Below are 26140 nucleotides of genomic sequence, written 5' to 3' on the forward strand. Positions count from 1 at the left end.
CCATAAAGACCCACAACTTGTTGGCTTGCATGAAGTGGGCCTATTGACTCCGCTCTATCCTGTGAGACAGACGGTGTGGCGAGTGACCTAGTCCCTGCAGATTTGTCATCACAGCCAAGACATTTGTCAGACAAGAGTCATTCTTCTAATTCTAACTGCCTAAACTTTTTCATTTTTTATAATAGAGATTTTAACCAAGTGGAGTGTTATGAATGTAAAGCATTTTTAGTGTTTTTAAATAGTGTCAGCATGTATAGTCCATAGGTTTTCTTTGCCTGTATAAACTAGAAAGTCACTGCATAGCGTAAATACACACTGTATGTTAGTAAGAAGAATCAGGGAACGGAACCGTTTTAAGTGGAAGCCAGTGGCAGTGAATCTGAAAAACAGCAAAGAGTGTATCCCTGGTGCTCCCCCTGCTGTGGAGAACTGTTTTCAAGCTGGAGAGGGCAGGCAAAGCATTTGAGATGGAGCTGAAGCATGACAGGTGGGGAGGGAATTACAAGGCAGCTAGACACTTTAAATGAATTTAAATTTTAGATTTATATGAGCTCTGTCTCACACTGAACAGTTAGCAGATGTGATTGTCATCCACTATCAGTGGATGTCTTTTTCACAAATAGAAGAGACATTGAAGATTAGAGATAATCAATGACTAATTTGCAAAAGGAAGAAAGATGACTTCTAAAAAAAAATACAATCAAATCAAATGTCAGCCATTCCCCAGCAAACATCTTGAATAAATTATTAATCATGTCATCAGTGAGCACTTACAAGTGGCGACCAGCCTGGCCTTTGTGGAAAGCAATACCAAATCAGTCCCATCTCGTTTTAATGTTTTTATTCTTCAAAAAGAAAAAAAAATAACTTTGCATCTTCTTTGAGTTTCTGGAACAATTTATGGTAGTTTAAATAAGGTAAATTGTAATACAAGTGAAGAGACAGCCCACAGATAGAGAAATCTTTGTTAGCTATTGATCCAGTGAAGAATTGATAATCAGAAATATCTAGAATTCCAGGGCTGGCAGAATAACTCTTGTCTTGCAAGCACAATGTCCTGAGCTCAGCCCTTGAGACCCATTTGGAAATACCAGGCCTGATGGCTCATCTTGTAATCCCAGTGATGGAGATGCAGACAGGAGGATGGTCTTGCTTCCTTGGTGAGCTCAAGGCCAGTAAGAGACCCTGTCTCAAAAGAGGTAGGCAGCATCCCTGAGGCTTACACCAAAGTTTGTCCTCTGGCCTCCACATACTTGTGTATATATATATATATATATATATATATATATATATATATATATATATATCTACATTAATAAAAAGAAATGGAGTATGGTGTCTCAGTAAAGAAGATAGCGGTTGGGTTCTATAAAAAATTTAAACATGTCTTTGTAGCAACCTCTAATCAGAGGTGCCTTCCTCTTTTTGTATTAATTTTAAAAATTTATTATTTAATGTGCTTTAATGTTTTGCCTGTGTATTTGTATGTGCATCACATGTGTGTCTGGTGCCCTCAGAGGCTATGAATACCCTGGAACTAGAGTTACAGATGTTTGTAATCTAATATATGGGTACTGGGTATTGAACCCTGGTCCTCTGCAAGAACACATGCTCTTAACCACTAAGCCAACTTCCCAGCCTCGCCTTTCTTATTTTGAATAAGACTACAGCCAGCCATTCTCAGAGTTCTTAAAACTGCCACTGGGCAGCCAGCTGATATTTCTATGGGTTGCATTTGTTAATGTGTACCATATCAGAAACAGCAACAGAAATGTATGCATTAGCTGTGGTGCTTATATATCCTCCCATGCATATGACATCTTGTAAGATGTCAATTTTAAATGGTTTCTGATTTCTTTTGGGCTTTACTCCCTTGAGCCTTACCTTCTGGACCCATGGTACCTTGCTGTTTCACACTATCGAATTAGCTGATCTTTCCACTCTGGTTGCTCATGCAGTTGCTATATGCCGCATGGTCTGCTGGAGCCAGCCAAGCCAACAGTTAGGTGTAGCTACTCCAGCTGGTCCTCCTATTAACACCAACAGCTCTGCTTTGTAATGCTCTGTTCATGTGGCACTCAGAGTAAAGCTTGGTTTTAGCTACCATGTTTCAGGAGCGATGTCGACGAGCTAAAGATTATCCCGGTGAAGGTAACTGTACTGATGATCCCACAACTAGAATTGCTTTGAGGCACAACCCCAGCATATTCTAGTGTCATCTCTAGCCGTTGTCTCTTGAGGTCCCTCCCATCGCCCAGCCTCTCCCGTGCAGTGTCTTCTTTCAAGTGTCTGGTCCTTTGCACAGGCCTCTTCTCTCCTGCTTGTAAGTGGTCTCCTCACAAAACCTCCCTTAATTTGCCGGGATATTTTCATCTCTGAGCTCTTATAGCACATTAATCCAAAATTCAGTAAACAACTTCTTTATAGAATGCCTGTAACTTAAAAAAATATAAATGTGTTATTTGTACAAATTACTAAGCTTCGCTGTTGTCCTGGCTAGTTTTGTCAACTTGTCAGAGGCTAAAGTCCTCTGGGAAGAGGGAGTCTCAGTTGTGGAGCAACCTCTGTAACACCAGGCTGTAGGCAAGCTTGTAGGGCACTTTAATTAGTATTTGTTGTAGGAAGGTCTATGGCCTCCAGGTTCCTGCCACGTTTGAGTTCCTGTCCTGACTTCCTTCCCTGATGAACAATGATGTGAAGGGAAGCCAGATAAACCCTGTCCTCCCCACACTGCTTTGCTCATGGTGTTTCTTCACAGCAATAATGTGATCACTGGGTCACAATGTCAGCTGTGCTATCCCATGATACATGCATGTAACTTGCTTAAATCCTGTCCACCCTCTCTACTCTACCCTCTCCTCATTTTCTAGGTTCTTTCCCCTTCCCTAGCAGTCCCTGTTATAGTCTGAGGCACTTTAGTTTATGATGGGAGAAAACGTGTGGTACTTGTCTATCAAGACCCATGTAGTAAAACTGGGTCTTTGTGAGTGACACACTTTGCAGCTACTCACATCTGCTGTCTTGGTACTAGCTCAGACAGGATATAAGTGGGAAGATATGACTGTTCTAATGAAACTATAGAAAATAAATTTCCCATCATTGTCACATATCAAATATACTCTCTTGTAGCCGCCTCGACGGGTTACTCTGTCTAGGGTTTGTAACCCGCCTGGCTGGCCAGTTATTCCAGGGTCACGGAGAGGCACCACCTGAAAGGCATAGGCTGATAAGGGGAAGGAGGCTAAGCTTATTTGTCAAAGCCTCCGTTTATTAGAGTCATGGTTACAGCTTATATAGCCCCTGAATGGGGAGCTTGGGGGCTGGGGCATGGGGTCTTGCCACGTGGTCCACGCCCGTTATGTAAACCAAGAGGTTACGATGGGTCAGGTCATGATTCCTTGGTCGGGAAGTCACAAGGTGACCCCACCTAGTTGTCTAGATAGTTTGGAATGTGAGGCAGGTTCCCTTAACAGAGGCTCTCTATTAACAGTTAATTTGGGTGTGGGATAGGCTTGGTCAATAAAACTATTCTCAATACAATTGGAAAGTGAAGCCCTCTGCAAAAACTCCTCACGGCGGTGCTTCCTGTAAATTTTGGGGGGACACGGCTCCTGACATATCCCCCTTCCTTTTATAAAAGCAGGCATCTATCAAGTGGAGGGCACCAGGTCAGAGTCTAACCCTGGTGTCAGATCTAAATGAGAAGGGACTGGGACAAGGAGGGACCCTCCTCCCGGATGGTGGAGCAATTTACCTCTCCTGGGAACAGAGGGGTGCCTTATGAGTAGCATTAGTTCCTTGGAGGTCCTCAAATAAAAGGTATCTAGCAAGACCTAAAGTAAGCAGGTCTTTGACCACAGGGCACCCTGTCTTAGGCCATGTGGAGGGCAATCCTCGTGCCTGGCACCATGCCATGTTGAGCCGGTTTCTACAACCTCTGTATGGTGTGCTGTTCAGGCGAGGGTCCACACTAACTCCCGTCATTGGGCCCCTGTATCTATCATTAATGAAAAGACTGTGAGGAGCTCCTCAAATAAAAGATATAATGATATAATTTTGGCACCAATAGCTCCATCTTCCAGACAAGAAGAAAGGGCGTTTTCCAAACCCAGTATTCACCTTTAGTCTGGCCTAAGGTATATCCTCCTTTCTAAATGCCTACTCCACAATAAGATTATGAGTACTGCCTGCCAACAATAAGGGCAGTGTAAAGGGATCAAAATCTAAAATTTTTAACATATGCATTAAACCCAAACATTTTACAGCATGTGTCAAACTTTTCCCAACATCTATAAGCAGTTACAAATATCATTAGGTCAATTCCAGTAAGAGTACATACATACAATGACAGACATTTTGTTATCAAATACCACCAGTTCCAGTCTCTGAACAATAGTCAGAACCCCAATCTTCCCCCTTCTTAAGTAAAGAGGGGTTAGTATTTTAATTAAAATGAGTTTTTTGTGTCCCAAAGTTTAAAACAGTCAAATGTTTAGTCTACACCTCAGCTGCAAAGCAAACAGAATGCAGACTGCAGAAGCAGCTCAACATTTGTGCTTCAGGGCAGGTGGGCTTCCTGGGTGAGGTGAGCTGTAGTCAGCTATCTGAAGCACATCCTGGCAATTATCTCAGCCGTCTCCCTGGACTCTCTAAAGGCAGCATGATGTCCTGCAGAGTGGCGTAGCAGGTTCTGTTATCAGGCACTCCTCCTTGGGGGCAGAGAAGACCGACCGGACCAAGCATTCCTCTCCAATCTCCTCCGGGAAGTCCTCTGTGGGGTGTCTGCAGCCACGACATCAGGTTTAGCTTTTATATTTTCTTTCTGTGAAAAAAGCATAAACATCTCCTCGACCCCAAATATATATAGGTCGGGTTTTTTCATAATGCATTGCAAGGGCCTTTTTACCTTGCCTTAGTAAAGGTTAGCTTGGTGTCATCATGCTAGATCCGTTTGCATCAGGATCTGTGTGCAACTGTTATAAGTTGCTGTGTGCAACTGTTATAAGTTGCTTTCAAGGAGCCTTGGTATGCTCCATAATTTCTTTTTATTAATTATTAGCCATATGTGCAGTTCTTCCTTGGAAGAGCCATTTGTAAAATTTAGCATAAAATCCTTTAAGGGATTTTTAGCTATAACATTAGCAAAATACAGGTGTGTGAATTGTAGCAATGATCATCTGGGAAGAGATTATTGTTTTTTGCCTTTGAATTGAGCAAAGGCAATTGTCCAGGAATCAATCTTAAAATTATCAATGAATCTATTGTTTAGTATAAGAAACATTGATCATAGTCAATATTCTGTTAAACCATCTCCCAGATTTTATCCTGCCCTTTTGTACTAGACAGGCTACTGTTCTAAATTAAGAGTTTAATATCTTAACTGACAAAACTGAGAAGGTTTAGCCACAAACAGCATTTTTTATAAAACTGTTGTAGAACAAGTTTTAGATTTAATATACACACTTGCCATAGCTGTATTATAATTAATATACTGTACCTGTTGATTTATATTTTACCTGTTTGAGTACCTGCTTGGCAGCTTTCTAAGCTCTCTATTGGAAACTTTTTTGTAAGAATTTTACCTAGCGGCTCAAGGTCTCCCATAAGAATATTATAACTAGAGCTTTAACCATTGAATATCTAAAAGCTTATAAGCTATTCTCTTAAGTTGCAAGTCTGTCCCGCAGATAGGAAAATGAAAAAAGGAAGCATTTTAACTAATGATGTTGGCCTCATTAGACACCACCATGTAGAAGAATAAAAATAGATCCATATCCATCTCCATGTACAAACTTAAGTTTAAATGAGCCAAAGGCCTCAGCATATAAAAATTTTGTTGAGCCTTATAGAGAAAAAATTTTTGAAGTACACTTTGCCACATCTTAAACACAGCCTCAGTGGCACAAACATTTGGAGAAACCATAAATTATTTCTCCTGAATTGAGAAACTTTTGTATAATAAGACTATAGAGTGGGAAAAGATCCTTACTTATCATAAACCCATTTTAAAAATATATGAAGAACTCAGAAAATTAGTTATTAAAAAATTTAATCCAGTAAAAATATTTGTTACAGACCTAAATTGAAAACTCTCAACAGACAAACCTAAAAATGACTGAGAGACAGTTTAAAAAAATGCTCAAACATAACATCCTTTAGCCATCAGAGAAATGCAAATTAAAACTCTGAGATTTTATTTTATCCTTGTAAAAATGACCAAGATTAAAAATTATTGCTAACAATTTATGCTTAAGAAAATGTGGGTAAAGAAAAAACTTCTTGCTGGAAGTGCATACTTGCATTGGAAGTGTAAACTGGCAGTCACTTTTGGATCATACACAGTATTGAAAAACCTGGATAAATCCAGACTTCTCCAGCAGGAAGAGAAGAATCAAAAATCTAGGGCCAGCCTGTTCAGCGACCCTGCCCTAGGAACCAGCTGAAGACAAAACCAGACTGCAATCCTGATAAACAATCCCAAAAAACAAGGAATTTTCCTCCTGTGATTATCATCACACTGCTCTAGGAACCTGGGAGTGGTCCCGAGAGGCAGGGAGTTGTCCCCCTGCGACCATCACTGGATTTTTGGAATTTTTATGACCCTCCTGGACCACAGGGCTGTGGTCTCTTTTCCAAAAATTTCCTCTCCAGGTCACTAGAGGCCAAACTCTTCCCCCACGTGGGTCATGAGCTTCATCCCCAGTGTATCGGGCCCCCATACCATCTCCTTAACCAAAGCCTCGTGCGATTGCAGCAAGGACAGTCTCCTGCAAGTCACTGGGGGGGCTGTGCCCTCCCGAGACCTGAGTGAGAGTCTCCCCAGCATTGGGAGTCCCTCATTACGGCCATTTTTCAAAATTAGGCAAATATTTACCTTAAAACTTATCAATACCCCTGTTGGGCCTAAATATAAAAGTTTTTTGACCATAAAAACATGTGCTCAGCTATGTTTATAGCAGAACTACTTTATCATAGCCAAAATCTGAAAATAACCCAAGTGTATCTCTTTTACACCTAGGATAAATGAGACATCATCCTTTTAAATATCCATGAATACCATAAAATATCTTGGAGTAACTCCAAGCAAGCAGGACAGAAGTTTTGGGTCCTGTTACCTTTGCTTGTGAAGGCGAAAATGTTTTTTATTTTTAACCATTATCATTTGTATAACTCTGGCCCTCAATAAATTTAGTGAGAGGCCTGAGTCTCAGCAGTTTACCCTCAAGCTACACCAGGCAGCAGGAAAGGAACACAAGCTGAGACAATACAACTCCCACCCAAGAGTGGGCGTACAAATGAAAAAACTTGTATGATAAAAACTTTAACTCTTTTAAGAAAAAAATTAAGACATTAGAAAATAAAGATCTCTTATTTTCTTGGCAAAGTAGAAGAAAACATAGCAAAAATGACCATTTCACTGAAAGCAGTCTACAGATTCAGTGTAAATGTTCATTAAAAATTATAGCAACATTCCTCACAGAACTCACATATAGATTTACTATAAATGCACATTAAAATTATATCAACACTTTTCACAGAACTCGAAAGAACAATCCTCAACTTTATAAGAAAGAAATAAAAATTCAGGATATCCTAAACAATTTTAAAAATCCTCTGAATGTATCTCAAAGTCTTTGATTTCAAAACTTTTCTACAGAACCACAGTACTGAAATTAATCTACCTTAGATATAAATTTATATGCCTACAAACTAAAGATTTTTGACCAAGAAGCAAAATTTTAGAATGGAAAAGAAGCACATTTATCTCCTTTTATTGTCCTGAAGCTGTAACTTTCTGAGTCCAGACCTCCTTACAGCCAACCTGTCTGGCTGCCTCAGCTCCACATGGCAGGAGGCTAAGACACAGGCTCTCTAGCCCTAGGGGGTCTTCTGTGGAATCAGGGTGGAGCTCAGCAGCTTTCGCTTGTCTAGCTCCGTTTGCCCGTTTGTCTAAAATCCTGCCTTTTTCCATAGTGAATTGTAAGTCCCGAATCTGAGAGGAAAGGTCTGAGAGTTCATGCTGTAATGCAAGAACTTGTTTGAGACCTCCTATTTGTGCTTTAAGAGCGGCTTTGTATTGAACAATTTCTGAATCAAAGGCGTGCTATCGGGAGCAGTCAGAGCATAGGGCTGTGGCTGCGGAGTCCTTTTTGGAAACTAAGGAAGACGCGGAGAATAGGGTGTATTTCTGGGCCTGTTAAAACTAACCAGAGGCATATTTTATCTATAAAACAAAAAAATGCAACTAAATCTCTTTTTTTTTACTCTTACTCCTCTTACCCTGAGTGATTGCTGAAATTCCTTTATGAATTTCTCTTTCCTTGAGAGCGACTGGCCTATGTCTTATGGGACGACAGCTAACCTGCGCCTACCTCATCCTGCAGATCTGTCCGAGTTCTACAGCTGCAGAATCTTCTTTTTCTTCTTGTTGTCCCGGGACTGCGCGTCGTCGTCCGGGAAGTTAACCGTGCTCCGAGTCCCTGGTTCGGGCGCCACTGTAGGCCGCCTCGATGGGTTACTCTGTCTAGGGTTTGTAACCCGCCTGGCTGGCCAGTTATTCCAGGGTCACGGAGAGGCACCACCTGAAAGGCATAGGCTGATAAGGGGAAGGAGGCTAAGCTTATTTGTCAAAGCCTCCGTTTATTAGAGTCATGGTTACAGCTTATATAGCCCCTGAATGGGGAGCTTGGGGGCTGGGGCATGGGGTCTTGCCACGTGGTCCACGCCCGTTACGTAAACCAAGAGGTTACGATGGGTCAGGTCATGATTCCTTGGTCGGGAAGTCACAAGGTGACCCCACCTAGTTGTCTAGATAGTTTGGAATGTGAGGCAGGTTCCCTTAACAGAGGCTCTCTATTAACAGTTAATTTGGGTGTGGGATAGGCTTGGTCAATAAAACTATTCTCAATACAATTGGAAAGTGAAGCCCTCTGCAAAAACTCCTCACGGCGGTGCTTCCTGTAAATTTTGGGGGGACACGGCTCCTGACACTCTCTTGATCTCCCCCAACCATTTAATGATTTATTGTTCCAGGACTATACAAAACCAGGCAATGGACTAGATTCAGGCCAATGATCATATTTTCCTGGCTTCTGATCTAATTGTTTATTTGTTTATTATTTCATTCATTCAGATACTTGTTCACCTATAGAACAGTTTAGAATTTACCAAGTCCAGAAACTTCCATCCTATCTCTGCCCCAGAGAATGGTACAGTTCCTGGTGTGTTTTAAGAGAAAAAAGTAATGAATGATTGAATAAAGGAATAAACAAAGGAGAAAGATATAAATCTTGGCTATTTCTTCTGTCACTGCATGATTACACATCTTAGGATATGAATGAGAAATACTATCTAAACAACAGTGATAAATTTTATAGGCTTTGGAAATGTTATTTTTTTTATTTGAAGGTAACATTTACATTTGTTTGTTGGTTAAAAGTGCTCTCAAAGTGATGTGTTTAGGATATATTGACATTTTCTGTGCTAATCTGGGTAAATGGATAAACATAAGACAGGAAGTTTTTAACTAAAGGGAAATTCCATTGAATATGCCTAATGACAGCTTTATATTCTACAAACTGTGCATCTTAAGTAGTAAATCTAGGGTTGAATTACAGCAATGCAATAAGTCATTTTCTAAGGGATTAATTGGCCTTTTAAAAAGACAGCATGTTGCATTTGTTAGTTTTTCAATGTTATAGTACACAAGATACTATTACAAATATTTTAATCATGAAGACATAATGGACGACTGTTTCTTCACAGGCGAGATAAACTTTGGATCTGCATGGAGTTCTGTGGAGGCGGCTCCTTACAGGACATATATCATGGTGAGACCAGAGTTGCTTTATAGATGCTAAGCAGAGTTTCTTAGTCTGTTACCTACTATATCCAAACATTAATATTGTTTAAGAAAAGAAAGCTATGCTTTATTTTTTAACTGTGTGGTGTGTACGGATGAAAGGGCATTTACTCTACACAAGAGAAAGCTGCATGCACTGGAATCACATGCTCGCTCTGAAGGAACATCACAGTTCGGAGCTTCAGACTCTGCCCTTGGTGACAGAATAGCATGATACCTGAGTGTGATGCTTTAAAACAGAATGTTCCCCATAAGCTCCTATGTTTGAATGCTTGATCCCCAGTTAGTGGACCTGTTTGGGAAGGATTAGAAGGTATGCCCCGTGTTGGAAGCAGTGTGGCCTTTTGGAGGAGGTATGTCACTGGGCATTGGTGTTGAGGTTTCTTTCTGCCTGCAATTTGTGTACCAGGTGTGAACTCTCGGCTATTGCTCTGGCACCATGCCTCCCTGCCTGCCACTATGATGATATGCTTTCCCACTATGATGATAGTGGACTCACTCTCTAAAACGGTAGGCAAGCCCCTGATAATTGCTTTCTCTTATAAGTTGCATCTTATATGGTGTTTCCTCTCAGCGGGAGAACAGTAACTGAGACACTGGGTGATAGTGATGCTGAAGTCATTGACTTTGCTCTCAGGTGTTCATGGAGCAGCTCTTGAATGTTTGTTCTCTTAGTGCAGAAATATGGGAAATTAGAAAATGATTAAAACCATTTTTATTGAAAGTCAGTGAGCTACAGAAGACTCATAAGATAAACCGTGTTTGCTGTTTTCGGTGGAATTTTTTTCTGTCTCCCGTTTCTATCCTGGTTCTGACTGGAGTAGGCTTATTCTTTCTCTGCAGGTTTACTTTTTGATTAATGTAAAACACAGTATCTTAATAATTCAAGAGTTGATTTCTTTGAGAAAATATTTGTACATTTTCTCTTGAAATCCTGTTCTCAAATGTGAGGCCTCTTAGTAATTTCAAGGTTGATTGTATTAAGACGGTGAAAGGCCATTTTGGTGGGAATTTTACTATTCAGAGTTCCTTTCCTAGCACTTAATCTTTCTGGTGTAGGTTTTATTTAGCATAAGAATGGCACAACAGTGGGATTGTTGCTGTGTTTTTGTTCTATGAACTGGTGTTCTAGTGTATTCTAACCATCACAGTCAAAGGACGAGAAAGATGGTAGCTTTTATGAAATCATCTTCAAATCTTAGAGGAACATATACTCAAATCATAGCAGGTGCACACACAGGAAATATTATGTACGTCCAGAGAATGAGCTATCACTGCCGTTCTTTCAGTTTTCAGTGAGTGGAGTAATTAAGTATGTACCCAGCAAAAGTAGATAGCAAGTGGCAGATAAGTAGGAGCTTCAGATCGCACAGCATCAAATCAGGACTTTACAGCGTCCAGCAAAAATGCCTGGGATGGCCTCATGACAGAGCAAAGACACCACCATCAAATGTGGCCTTACAAACACCCAGCAGAAACTAAATGGGGAAGTTGCTGCCACTCGGAACTCCCAGTTGAACTTTCTGTCCCTGAATGGGTTTGTAGCTTTCCTTCCACTGGCATTTTATGTGTGGAAGATAAACAGCAGCAGCCTCTGTTAAAGCTGCTTCACCTCCTAGCTCTTCTCAGGGATGGGATATTTTTAACACCTTTCCTGCTTTGCTGGTTTTCTCTCTCCCCATTACAGAGTTAGGGGCCAGCCTGACCCAAGACGGGAGCTTTTGGAGGAGACAAGAAGGGCCTCCTCCTCTTTCACAATCTTGAAACAGCACATGGCAGTCTATCAGTATAATTTACATTATAATTATGATAAAAAATTTAAGGCATATATATTGCTGTGGAAAATGTCTATGATAGTGAAAAAGCAGGTTTTACAATCTTGTGTGCTGAGTTAATTTTTGCTCATTTGTATGTGCATACATTTAAATCTACAATGGTTCAACTTACAGGCTTTCTAACTTAGCAATAGTGTGAAAGACACATGCATTCAATGCAAACCATATGCCAAATTTTGACCTTTTCCCAGACTGCTATTCTAATCTCAGGTATAGTGAGAGCTTATGTGGTGTGGCATGTCCTTTTGTATATGGGCTGCTTTTACTGGTTGATGACTAAAGCTGTTTCAGCCAATGGCTTAGCAGAGTAAAGCTAGACGGGAAGTCCAAACAAAGATTATGAGCCTCCTGGTAAAATAAACACTAGTAGAAATGGGTTAATTTATAGTTAGAGCTAGCCAGTAAGAAGCCTAAGACATTGGCCAAACAATTGTAACTGATATTAAGCTTCTGAGTGGTTGTTTGGGGACAGGCTGGAAGAGAGAAACTAGTCCAGTGGGACTGCGGGCTGGAGAAAAGCCATTCTGTCAACCCTCATTACTCTTGGTTACGTTACTAGACAGTGGTAGCAAGTACAGATCTCACTGAGCAACAAGACCCTGAGGTAACAATGATACTTTGTATGTCCAGGAATGCTTAGTTATGATATCATATGTTGGTGTATGTGATGTGTTGGTATATACAATTCTTTTTTGACCTAGAATATTGTCAACCTAAAATGGATTTATCCAGAACATCACCCATTATAAGTTGAAAATCATATAAAATGCCTGTATAAAATGAACTTATAGATTCTAACCAAACTTTTTGTATTATTGAGTAATACCCTGGATAAGGAAGAGACCTTTGCTTTCTTAACTTCTGTATTGAGTAGAACTTTTATAGTGAACATACATTAATTTTATAACTACAATGGTATTACTTTTAGGGAAAATATTGATTTAAAGCCAGCTGTAATACATGTTACTCATCAATAAAGAAACTTTAATGAAAACTTAAGCCGCTTGGGCATTCTTTAAACATCTGTGAATATTGGATCAGCAAGGTATAAAGTAAAAGCATAATCAGTTGAGTCATTCATTCGTTTATAAACACAGTGCAGCTTTTCTGTGCCAGGCGTTGTTTTAAACACTGGAAATACAACAGTGATCATGTCAGACTTAAAAAGAATCAAAGTGAAAACTGCCTTTTGGGCATTGGGTTTAGTAAAATTATTTAGTTATGTTGAGTCTGTTTTTAATGGGATTTATAAACTTGGTCACTTGGTGGAAAACGTGTTACTTAATCTTACTAATAGTAATTTTCTTCTCTTATAGTAACTGGACCCCTCTCAGAACTGCAGATTGCATATGTTAGCAGAGAAACATTACAGGCAAGTCATATCTAAAGTACTATTTTTTACTAAATGTTTATGTGCTATGCATTACTGCTAGGGGACAAGATAATCTAGTTTGGTAAACTCTTGAAAACTTTAAATATAGTTGTATTATTTTACTTATTTGCATTGTTCTGTTTTTGTGGTGCTGGGGGTGGAAGCCAGGGTTTCACACATGCTAGACAAGTACTATGGACCAAATTATATCTCTGGCCCTTAATGCATATACAAACTGTTAGAAATGCAAGCTGTAGTTACAATTAAATGCTATAAAGCCTAAAGATTACAATATAACCTAGACTTCAAGCCCTGTGGGTCTGTATATTCCTCTTATAATAAAGAAAGTTTTGAAAATTCAATAGTATCAGAGGAATTGAAACTTATTCTGATTCTAGTGGAACATACACTTTAATGTATGTTCATACAATTGTACAAATTCAAATCATTTGTACAATTTACTAAATATTATTTTAGAAAAACGCATGCTCCTGTCTGAGCTTTCTCTGTCCTTCTCACTCTGACTGTTGTCGTTCATGATATTTCATTGTAATGAGCTGGTTCTTGGCACCTGGTTTTCTGTAGAGTAAATAACACAGTGACTACTGCTCAGTGATGCTGTGTGATAAATCTTGCTTGTTTTCCTGTCTTTTAAAACCCTAGGGATTGTATTATCTTCACAGTAAAGGAAAAATGCACAGAGATATAAAGGTATGTATTCTATTTGGGGCCTGTTTTTCACTTTTAAATAATCTGTTTTTCACTTTTAAATACTCTAATTCAATCTCTGAGCAGACTTCTCTTGATTATTTGGTAAGTTTGCTACCTGAAATAAATTACAGTAACAAACATGAGTGATGTATGGTAAGGCCCATTACATTCTTAGAGTAGCATTGTTGAGGCACGGTCACATACTGTTGGAGTCCGCTTGTTCGTCGTGTCCACCTGGCTAGCTTAGCCCCGAAATAACCACACGGAAACTATATTAATTAAATCACTGCTTGGTCCATTAGCTCTAGCTTCCTTTTGGCCAATTCTTATATCAATTTAACTCATTTCTATTAATCTGTGTATCGCCACGTGGCAGTGGCTTAACAGGTAAAATTCCCAGCATCTGTCTCCAGCGGATCCATGGAGTCTCTCCCACTCCGCCCTTCTTCCCAGCATTCAGTTTAGTTTTCCCCACCTATCTAAGTTTTGCCCTATCAACAGACCAAGGCAGTTTCTTTATTCATTAACCAAGAAAAGCAACACACAGACAGATGGACCTCCCACACCAACATACAGTAAAGTTTGCCCTCTAAGTGTGGAGCTGAGTGGATTAGTTTGGGGTTTTACTCAGTTGGGTCTGGCTTAGAGGTATTTTGAGACATCATCCACGTAGGTCTGGCTGTCTGTCCTCAGATTTACTCTGTAGTTGAGAATATATTTGAATTCCTGTTAGTTTTGCCTCTGTCTCCCAAGTACTGGAATCATAGACAAGTACCACCACACCTGGCTGTATTAGTGTTTTTATAGTTGTTTTGTTTGTTTTTTATTTCATTTGTAAGCTACAAATTAGCTCCATAGCTTCCATAAAATCACAGTAAATTGCATGCTTACTGTATCGTCTAAGTTTGGCACTCTTGAGGTAATATAAAATGTCATTAGTAAAGTGTCTTTGTGGGCAAAAGAAGCCTAGCAACTCCTGTGCTCTACTCTGGCTCCCAGAGGACAGCGGTGCTGGCCAAGCTGACTTTAGCTCAGGCTGACAGGACTCCCGAGGGTGTCTCTACTGCATTCTTTAATGGAAACCCTTTTTCCTTTTGTTTATTTCTTCTTTTTTCCTTCCTTGTACTATTCTCTCCCTCTTTTGTTTTCTCAAGTTTTTAACTTAACCTTTTGTGAGAGAAATGACTCTTGTTGCTTTCCTAGTCTGTGATGGAGCCCTGGACTCTGTCCTCACAGTCCAGTGTTCCCTGGAATGTAAGTAGATGTGTGGACTCCTGCTTTAGGTATTTACCATAAGCCCCTTCAGAGACACAAGCTGGGATCTTGCCCTTCGAAGGTAAATGAGTGCTGAGGGAGGGTCCAGTCATCGGCATTGGATGACTGGGAAGGACTGGTAGGTTTTTGTAAGAAGTGGAGATTGGCATGTTCTCTAGGTTGAAAGAACAATCTGAACAGAAATGCCGAGTGAAGTATGAGGCCGTTTTGGAGACTATGATATCTGTGTTATATTACTAAGCAGGGAGTGTGTGGGGTTTGCAGGTGATGAACTTGGCTGGGTAGTTTTGTCCCTTTGTGCAAGGACTTGTTTTAGACTGGGGTCTGGGTAAGTTCTGAGCATCAGCACTTCCTCCATCCTAGTCTAAGCTTTCATCATACTATGATACCTGTATCTCTGTAGTAGCCTTCTTCCTGCTCTCATTGCTTCCATTCTCGAGTGGCCTTTTAAAGTCAGATCATGTCACTCCCCTGCTTACCAGCACCATGGTTTCCCTTAGTACTCACTGAGAAATGCAGGTGCTCAGCCTGTGACCAGCAAGCTTATGTGTGATCCAGGCCCTGCATGCATTTCTCTGAGCTGGCCTGGCACTCCATTCCTCTTTCCTTTACACATTATGTCTCAGCCATGTACCAAGTTGTCTCTGACCCACCAGCTCCCAAATAATGACGCTGAGACTTCTTATTAATTATGAAAGCTTGGCCTTTAGCTTAGGCTTGTTTTTAACTAGCTCTTAGAACCTAAATTAACCCATATTTTTATTAATCTACTTTCTACCTCTGTCCCGTTCTGTGGGTCTGACTAGTTCTGCATCTCTCTCAAGCTTCTATTAACTCCTCTTACTTCTTCTCTCTCTGCCCAGAAATCCCTCTTATACCTCCTGCCAAGCTTTTTATTACACCAATCACAGCAATACACATTTACACAGGGTACAAATATCCCACAACATAACCACACTAGATTTGCTGTTCTTGGAATATTTCAAGTTCATTCTGGTTTTAGGTCTTTGTGTTTGCTGTCCTTTCTTCCTAGAACATTCTTGTCTCAGATTTGGGTGTGGTTGTCGATACTCAACTTCATTAAGACCTCTGCTCAAATATCATCAGCTTTCAGAGGACTTCTTTCCATTCTTTGTTTTTTCCCCTCCCTCCCTCCCTCCCTCCCTCCCTCCCTCCCTCCCTCCCTCCTTCTCTCCCTCCCTCCCTCTTTCCTTCCTTCCCCCCTCTCTTCCTCCCTCCCCCCTTCCCTCCTTCCTTTCTTCCTTCTTTCCTTTCTTTTTTTCTGAGACAGAGTTTCTCTGCAGCTTTGGACTGTTCTGGAACTCGCTCTGTAGACCACCAGGCTGGCCTCGAACTCAAAGAGATCTGCCTGTCTCTGCCTCCAGAGTGCTGGATTAAAGGTGTGCACCACCACCACTACCCGGCCCCGTTCTTTGTTTTCTGAGAGTTTGTTTCTTCCTGACTTTGACTCTTTTGTTGGGCCATAAATAATCATTTTTTTTATCTTCTTTCTCACCTACACACACAAACACTGGAACTTGCTTATTACTGTACACCAGAGTTTAAGTGCCTGCCTGGCAGTCAGCTGTCTCTCAGAGAAGAGGGGGGGATGGATAGAGGAAATAACAAATGGGTCAGAGTGATAAGGTTGTAACTTAGGAAAATCAACGTGACGGTGGGGAGAGAGCATAGTAAAGATTTGGCAGGAGTCTAACTGTGCAGAGGGAGATAGATGGGAAGCCCTGATGTGGGCTCTTAGCATCTCTTCCCTTTCCCCATTGTCCCATAGATCAGTGGTTATGAGTGAATGTAGCTCCACTTCACGAATGATGTTCTAGGGGTCTAGAACTCTCCATTTTCTATTTTTTTCCCCTAATTTTTTGAGACACGGTTTTTCTGTGTAGCCTTGACTGTCCTAGAACTCACTGTATAGACCAGGCTGACCTCGAACTCACAGAGATCCACCTGCCTCTTTCTCAGGAGTGCTGGGATTAACGGTGTATGCCACCACCTCCTGCATCTACTCTTCTTTTTCTCACTCCTTCTTTCTTTCTTTTCTTCTTCTGTTTCTTTTGTTGGAGGGATCTAAGAACATTTCCCTTGACCTATAATCATACCAGCACATTGAATTAAAGAGTTTCCTGGTTTGGTGTGCTCATTTAAGAGTTACATGGGATTGGCTATGGACCCACAGCTAGTGATCGGTATGCTAGCTGAATCAAAGCTCTTGAGAAAGCCATTAGGATAGAAAACTCATCTACCAATAAGTAGGATAGTCATGTGCCAGCACTGGTCAGTTTTGGGGGCAGGGAGCAGGCTTCTTAAGGATGGAAAATATAGTAGTCAAGTTTAAATAATAACCAGAGCAATTGAAATATGAGACTAAAATAACATTTTAGTGTGGCGATGGTATGTGATGGCCAAGAAATAGCATTTAGATGGAAATGTATCATGTGTGTGCTGGAATTCATACCGTGTTAGCAAGGAGCCTTTTTAGGGGAGCACATATGTAAACATCATGAGATTAACTGAAAAGTGAACAACAATGTTTCCTATATTATGTAGCATTTTTGCTGAACACATTTTAAATTTAAGGATTTCTATGTCTATGGCTGTGATTATTTGATATGTATAGTTAACCTAATATATATTTCACCTAATAAAATGTTTCCCACTCAACTAAAATGTTCTCCCTTTGAAGGGCGCTAACATTCTATTAACGGATAATGGTCATGTGAAATTAGGTAAGTAAATCAGAATTCATCGCATGCACATGTTTTTCTGGATATAGTTGAGTTTGGTTTGAGGTTTTGTTTGTTTTGTTTTTCAGAACTACAAGTCCTCTGTCCTAGATCACCCCTAGGGATATTGTATTTATTTTTTAGTGCTGCAAGTCTCTGTCCATCCTTGGTCATCCCTAGGAATAAGCATATTTATTTTTCAGTGAAAATCTCATTGCAGGCCAGTCACCTCTCTGTCTCATTTCCCTACCCCTAAACAGGCATTAGTTTGTCCTTCACAGGAAACAAATCGTTGCAAAAATGCCATGAAGTTATATGCATTGGAACTCTTACGTCTAAGCCCGGGGGCTGAGCTTCCAGTAGGAAATCTCTATAAATTGTAACCAGAAACGAGAAGAAAAATTAAACAAACAAACAAATAAATAATATTTAGTAGTGCCAAAAGTACTTTGTAGTTAAAAAGCAAACAGTATTATTTTTATATAAGAATATAATTTATATAAGAATACAATTTATATAGTAAATATTTATATATAATTTAAGAATATAATTTAGATGCTAAGTGTTGCTTTACTTTAAACAGTGACGTATAAGGTATAATTAAAATAAAGTTCAGAACCAGTAATAACTCAGTATGAGTTTAAATCAGGAAAAGTGTTCAATATAGTAACTTTATTAACTGGTAACAAGAATATACTAACAAATGTGGAAACATTATTTTGAAACTACTTAGGACAAATGAAATTTTTAAATATGCGTTTGTTTCTAAAAATGTCAATAGGACTCAGGATGTTAGCTCGGTGGGAGCCCTTGTCCAGAAAGTACAAGGCACTGGGTTTGTCCCTAGCTCCACAACATAAACAGACAAATGAAACTTCTTTGAACTATGGCCTACTCTAGGACTAATCAGATTGACAATATTTATCTAGTTATTAACATACAAGGTAGTTTTCCTAAGCAGCTGTCAGTGTGAGTGAGGAGAGCAGGTTTCGCCCTGATCTGTGTGGTCCTGTGCCCTCAGTGTTGTACTCATTGAGCCTTCTCTGCAAGCCGCTGAGTTTGTGCAGTGCTTCATGCCTGCTTTCCCTTAGGGCGGACTTCGAGTTGTAAACACACTAGAAATAGTAGAACTGAGCTGAGCATGCTTAAGGAACAGTAGCAGGTCCCCACTAGTGACCTGCACTGTTCTGCAGAGGTAAGGATTTGGGGACTGTCATGTTTGGGGTCTTTTTAATTAGATGGGTTTAGCAGTGGGCATGTTCGTCTGCGGTGTCATTCTGGGTCTGGCAGAGAGTCAGTAAAATATATAGCTACATAAAGGTCCTCTCTAGTAATACTCCTTGAAATAGAGATTCCTAGAAACTCGAAATTACATCAGTGTCAGTTTAAATTTTCCCAAACCCTTTGTTTCCTATCAAAATTATTTAGTCTTAACTTTTGTTGTTATTTCATTGATGTGAATTACATGGGAATCTATCTGGCTGTGTTACAGACTACTTTGTGATGTTTTAATAGTCCACCAAGTTAGAAAACATAACATGTGTGAGACTGTTCCATTTCTGTGAAATTGATGAAAATAGTTATTGAAAGTTACTTTTGGTATTACCTTAAATGATTTTATTTCCTCTCCTATTTTTTAATAGCTGATTTTGGAGTTTCTGCACAGATAACAGCTACAATTGCCAAACGGAAGTCCTTCATTGGTACCCCATATTGGTAATTTTATTTTAATTTACTTAAAAAATATTAATTTATTGTCCTATTGTTATTGAATACAGCATTTCTTTAAAAAAAAAAAAAGAAAGGAAAGGAAAGAAAAGAAAAAGACTGGTCAGAATTCCTAGACCTAAGACAGAATACATGAAGGAAGTCAGTGAGGTTAGTAATGTAAGCATGTATTCTTTTAGATGGATTTTAATAACACATGTTTAATAACAATGTTTTAACACATAGTTAAAACATTTTAATGTTTTTAATATCTTTTTCTTCTTGCATGTTCCAATAATTATATTATTCACAGTTTTCAAAATCTTTGCTGTTTTTGGTGTTACTGGGAACTGAACCTATGACCTCAAACATGCTGAGTAAACAGTCTACCACTGAGCTGTCTCCCCAAACCTTTTTGCAGTCTTGGTTGACTGCAATCAAGGGCAGGCTTCTGGGCATTTGGAATCTTGCATGCCAGGCCCCAGTTCAGTCCTTGAACCCTTTTCTAGTAGTCTCTCATCCACAGACCTTCCTTTCCGGCCATACCTGTCTTGTAGATAGTCTTTACTATCTTAGGTAACCCCCTGTCAGTGATTACTTACTCTGCCCTATCATTGATTCCTTTTCTTACTCCATCATTTTGGCTACTTAGCTGTGTGCTGGGTGGCTTAGCTGGTTTTCACCGCTGCATAGTCTTGCCAGGACTTCAACATCAAAGCTCCCACTCTCCGACATCTCTAGTCTGGCCCTCAGTGCACAGCTGCATTACTGGTCTGGTTTGGTTTAAGTTGGAGACATGATAAATATAATTTCTTATTTGTCTTTTTCAAATACAAATTTTTAAAAGTCAATTAGTGCTAAGATGACTTTATAGAAATCTTACAGCCCTGTCTTTTGTTTGTGTCTAGCACTAGCCATTATTTGTAGACTTCAATAGTTGAAGATTTCAGCTCCTTCATTCGTCATTTGTCTTGTCTTTGCAATGTTCCTAGTCTACCACCACTCTTCTTGGCTTCATTTTTAATTGGCTTAGATCTTGAATCTATAAGCATTCCATACCTCCTCACATTGCCCAGTTCTGTAAGATGATAGATTTCCTATACCCATAAAGCTTGTTAAGCTATCAGGGGTGTGTGTGTGTGTGTGTGTGTGTGTGTGTATGCGTGTGTGTGTTTACAGGAACTTAGTACATCCTGGACTGACACTCTACACTTGAGCTACATCCCTGTATTTTTCTTCCTGGAATAATTCTTTCTGAAGTCTTCTATCCTTTTCTTCTCTGTTCTGTTTATCCTCAAGTATAGCCTTTAGTAGAACTTTGCCCTAGGTCTTCCTATTTTTATCTTTTTTGAAATACATTTTAGTGTCTTTCTGTTAAAAGGTGTATGGGTATAAAATATTTAGGACTTTGCATGTCTAGCCTCACATTTGATTGAGTGTAGAACACTAGGTCAGAATTTTTGAGGTGTTGTATGTGTGGCTTTTCTGTGATGCCACGGAAAGCCGTCATGCTGCATGTTCCTTTGGCTGTAACCCACACTTTCCCCCACAGTGATGACTTACATTTTGATATTCCTTGATGATTCCTGGTATCCCAGCTATTTTGCTTGTTTTTTCCTTTATTCATTTGGTTTCTACCCCAGAGATGAATTTCTTCTGTGTTCTAGATGGTCCTCCAGGAAGTACTCCTTCAGTGTTGACTTGGTCGTTTCTCTGCTCCATCTCTTCTCTAGGTTTCATTAGTTATACCTCAGACCACTTGAATCAACCCACTAGTTTTCACTTTCTCCCTGTTTGTTTGTTTGTTTGTTTTCTAGATGGTTTCATTTAGCCCTGGCTGTCCTAGATCTCACTCTGTAGACCAGACTGGCCTCAAAGTCACAAAGATCTGCCTGCCTCTGCTTCCCATGTACTGGGATTAAAGGTATGCGCCACTCCACTCCATTTCACTCACTTAAAAAAAAATATTATGTTCGAGATCCAGGTGAATCTCGATGAATTCAAGGCTAGCCTGATGGTCTGCCTACATATCAAGTTGCAGGCCTGCCAGAGTTAGAGTTGAGAAGGTCAAAAAATCTTCATATTTCCTTAAGAATTCCTCAGCTTTTTACATTCAGGCTTTTATGAAGGAGGCGTCCCTCAAAAGTTTAAAAATCATTGTATGTTAGTTTACACCAAAGAGCAAGATGGTAGCAACTGGCTGTAGGTAGAACTGAGTGTGGTGTATATGCCTATAGTCCCAGCTTTGGGGAGGCAGAGACAGGAGACTTATTGGAGCCCAAGAGGTTGAGGACAGCCAAAGAGATGGGCAAATAGAGCCTGGCACAGAATACGAAAGCAAAGCTGACTTACATCTCGGTATGCAGCAAAGGCAAGGTGTGGGCCTGGTGGTTAGTGTTCCCAGCATGGGCAGGCAAAGAGCACTGGGGAACTCAGCATTCTGTACTCAGATCTACTTAATTCCTCAGCAAAGCCTGTCATATTTCTACTGGTCCTTGTCCTGTGAGAACGAGGAAGGAGGAATTGCTGCGCTCAGAGTAGAAACCTGGGGAATTAACTATTGACATTTAAGCGCTATTATTGTCCTCAGCCAGCCTCAACCTGACTTAGGTTAGCTAGTAACTCTACAGCATGTAGGGCAGTCTGTGAGGCTACTCGGTCATGCGTTCTCATCCTCTGCACCCTTGGGTTGTCTTGTCTTCTCGAAGTGTTATTCTGCATTCTGTTTTGGTCTCTCAGTGGTGCTAGGTACGGTATATCCTCTAGGGCTTCAGAAGGTGTGTACTTGTTTCTCCTTATTCTGCCCTTCCTGGTTCTGGCTTGCTTTCAGAGAGGAGCAAGAATTTGAGGAAAATCCACTACTCTTCCCAAGTCCTCTCTTTAGCATCTGGAGGAACACACATCTCCTGACTCTCCCGATTCTGTATACACGTCCAGCTAATGTTTATTAAGGACTCATCTTTACCAACATCTCCAGAAATTAATCCCGGTAGAGTGGGAGATACCTGGGGAGCATGTGACACTGAGTTATGTGAGGTTGGTTAACACTCCTGCTCTCCGTCTCTGTCTTGTGCCGTGCCTTTCCCACCTTTATCTCAAAATACAGAATCGCTCTTGCAAAGTGGTCAGGCTAGCAGCTAGTCAGGAAAGCCTGCTGAAGGGAAGGTGGGATGAGTAGTGAATGCCCTCGAGACATTGCATTTTTGATGACGAAACTCACACTGACCCAGCAGCTTTTGGTGGAGGATAACCATTAAGATGAATCCAGACACATTTCTGTACCCGCCCCTACCTCTGGCAACTCCTGCGGCCTGTGTCTCTATAGTTCTTCTGCCCTTTCTTCAAATAGCCTGCACATGGAGTCACAGGTGTAAGCCATCACGGTACTTTGTGAATGCCGTGCCCTTGCCTTATTCACTAGGCCTTTTGGTGGTTGTCTTTACAAACTTGTCTGTAACAAGTTTTTCTAAAGCATTTACTTTAATTTTAGTCATAACTTAGTCTTTTTACTCTTACAATAAGAGTGTTCAGCTAGGCCTGGTGAAACACACCTTTAATCCCAGCACTGGGGAGGCTGAGGTAGGCGGATCTCTGTGAGTTTGAGATCAGCCTGATCTACAGAGTGAGCTCCAAGACAGCCAGGTCTGATACACAGTGAAACCCTGTTTGGGGGCAGAGGGCGGGGGATGTTCATAATATTTTATTAAATTGTGTATTTGTAGCAGCAAGCACCTGTTCGCAGACGGGTGGCACACATGGTTGTAAATGGCAGGAGTAGCTGCCCCATCTGGGTGTCCTTGTGAAGCTCGCTGGTGTGCTGGGCTTGGGAAGGGTGACTGCTGCTTTCTGAGCTCAGCCCCTGTGGGGCTTCCCTCTTCTGTGGCTGCACCCTGGCTGTCCTAAGACCCAGAGCACTTGAATGTCCCTTTCCTTACCGCAGTTTACATTTCCAGGAGAGGTATTTCATGATGAATTCATTTTTAAGACCAAGTGTTTTGAGAATTGCCTGTTTGTTTGTTTTGTTCTATTGAACCTGACCTGACTCCCTGCAGCCATACTGGAAAACAGTATGTTCATTTGTGAAGCACCCACTCAGCTTGCTCTTTTGAACTGGAAATGTTATGTGTTTTTCTCAGTTATTTCTAAAACTATGGTTTGGGATTTAAAAATTTGTGTGTTTGAAAATTAACCATTTAAGCAAGTCAAGATATAATTAGACTAAAACAATAGCAAAGTTAAAATGAATTTAAAAGTTACCAAATCTGGGTAACTTCCCTCTGAATAAAAAAAATTTGAAAAGGAGGCACTCATTTTGGTAACTTTTTCATTATTGTAATAAAACTTTTTTAAAACACTCAAAAGTTTATAGTAAATATAAATCAAATACAAATGTGAAAATTCTTGGTGCCTGGAGAAATGGTAAAATAGAAGCAATGACCAAGTTGCAGGCAAATGACATGAGTGTCCTGTGAAACAGTTATGACCATTTGTTACAAATGTCATTTCTTTATAGAACTTTGGGGCAGGTTAGTGTCACACTGGTGAATTTCCATAAACTTTGTAGTGCAGGTAACTGATGAAAGAAGAACTGGGAAGGTTGAGATGAGACACCAAGTACTCGGGAAAGTAGCTAGGACAGCATCTATTTCCAGACACCAAGGACTCAACAGAACTCAATTGAGATATTGACAAGTCCATGTGCCTCTCATGAGAATAAAGGGAAGCACACTAACCACAAAGGTTTTGTTTCTGGATTATTTCCTGCAGGATGGCCCCAGAAGTTGCGGCTGTTGAAAGGAAAGGAGGGTACAATCAGCTGTGTGACCTCTGGGCAGTGGGCATCACTGCCATTGAGCTGGCTGAGCTCCAGCCACCCATGTTTGACCTTCACCCCATGAGGTCAGTGTGCCCACACTAAACCCAGTGCAGATTGATGCTTATTGACTATGTCATGAATCTACTTTAGCCTTGATGGGACTAGATAGGAATGTATTCCTGTTGTTAGAATGTGAAATGTGTTAGAATGTCCAATGTTTTATTTGTTTTCCAGGGCATTATTTCTAATGACAAAAAGCAATTTCCAGCCTCCTAAACTAAAAGATAAGTTGAAGTGGTAAGTATCTTTGTTTAGTGACTTTTATAATAAGGTAAGCAAGAAGGGAATTAAACTACAGAAGCTTAATTTCCAACCTTTCTCAGGTCAAATAGTTTCCATCATTTCGTGAAGATGGCACTTACCAAAAATCCAAAGAAAAGACCCACTGCAGAAAAGCTACTACAGGTATTAGTTTACCCTGAAGCATCCCCATAGTCAGAAGATAGGTGTGCAGTCCAATTTCTAAAGTGTTTTGTGTGTTTTATAGCACCCCTTTGTCACCCAGCCTCTGACAAGGTCTTTGGCAATAGAGTTGCTGGATAAAGTGAATAATCCAGACCATTCCACATTCCACGATTTCGATGACGACGACCCTGAGGTAGGCGTTGTTTTCACTGACTAGTGTACGTAGTTTTGTGTGTGCACGTGCTTGCGTGCGTGGGTGTCTTCTAGTTTAAGTTTTTATCTTCTAGTTTAAGTAAACTCTTGCTTGGGGAGGGTAATTAATTCTTTGTTCTGGTAGTCACTTGAAACATTTTTCTTTTTTGGGAAGGGGGGGTGGTTTTTGTTTTTTTGAGACAGGTAACAGTTCTGGCTGTCCTGGAACTCACTCTGTAGACCAGGCTGGCCTCAAACTCAGAGATCCACCTGCCTCTGTGTCCTGAGTGCTGGGATGAAAGGCGTGCGCCAGCACTGCGCGGTACTAGATGCGTCCACTTGTTGAAATCACCACAGTTACTTCTCCGTAGTTACATTAGGTTGCTCAGTCAGCAGGGGAGATGCCTCTAGATGATGTTAAAGCATAACCTCCACTTTTCTTGAAAGAACCCTGGTACCAGGCTTTGTACGGTATTGGGAATTGGTAGTTAAGAACTGAAACCATGATTCTCCACCATGGAAATAAAAACAAGCCAGTTTTAGATATACAATAGCCCTAACATGGTGGAATCCCCATTTCTGTTAGCGTATCGACCTGTCCTAGAATAATAATAGCCAAGTGCACAGCCAAATTCTGTTACTGCCTCAGTTGGACGGCAAGCACTCAGGATGATGCGGAGTTCCAAGGTGACACTGGAAGAGCGAGAGCCATCTCCATAATTCAGGTAGATGGTCAGCTTGTCTTGGGGAGAACCCTGTGTCAACTCAGTGTCATCCTAGCTCTCCATATTTATGCTCTGATAAATAGACATCTCTTTTTGATAAGTCCTGAAAAGAAGTATGAAAGTATGAAAGTTAAGTGTAAAGTATATTTGTTCCAATACTAGGGAGGAAGTTAGTTTTTGCTGTTTGGTGTAATTTTAGGAAATTTGGCTTTATAAATTTGATTAGTACAAAAGAGGTCCTGTACCCGCAAGGGACTGTAAAAGTGACCGCTAGGCCAGATGTGGTGGTGCACACTTGTAATTTCAGCACTCTGGAGGCTAAAGCAAGAAGATAAGTTCAAGGTCTGCTTGGGGTGTTTGAGTCCCTAGACCATGTAAGCAGAAACTCTGCAAAGCAGCCTTAATAATTAATGGGAATAATTAGATTTTTCCATGAGAT

The 26140-nt window shown here is 40.4% G+C and overlaps 1 protein-coding gene across 9 annotated transcripts in view; it reads left to right on the plus strand.

The window, feature by feature from the left end:
• The window catches only part of Map4k3 (mitogen-activated protein kinase kinase kinase kinase 3), a 161727-nt gene that overhangs the window by 78492 nt on the left and 57095 nt on the right, over positions 1–26140 (plus strand). For all 9 annotated transcript variants that reach the window (XM_057762287.1, XM_057762309.1, XM_057762294.1 and 6 more), the window contains exons 4-12: positions 9766–9830; positions 13014–13069; positions 13733–13780; positions 17757–17799; positions 19440–19512; positions 24271–24402; positions 24554–24616; positions 24703–24784; positions 24867–24977. In XM_057762287.1, coding sequence (XP_057618270.1) covers positions 9766–9830; positions 13014–13069; positions 13733–13780; positions 17757–17799; positions 19440–19512; positions 24271–24402; positions 24554–24616; positions 24703–24784; positions 24867–24977 — 673 coding nt within the window. The remainder of the gene's footprint in view (positions 1–9765; positions 9831–13013; positions 13070–13732; positions 13781–17756; positions 17800–19439; positions 19513–24270; positions 24403–24553; positions 24617–24702; positions 24785–24866; positions 24978–26140) is intronic.

Source organism: Chionomys nivalis, chromosome 1 (assembly GCF_950005125.1).
Source record: "Chionomys nivalis chromosome 1, mChiNiv1.1, whole genome shotgun sequence".
NCBI classification, from domain to species: domain Eukaryota; kingdom Metazoa; phylum Chordata; class Mammalia; order Rodentia; family Cricetidae; genus Chionomys; species Chionomys nivalis.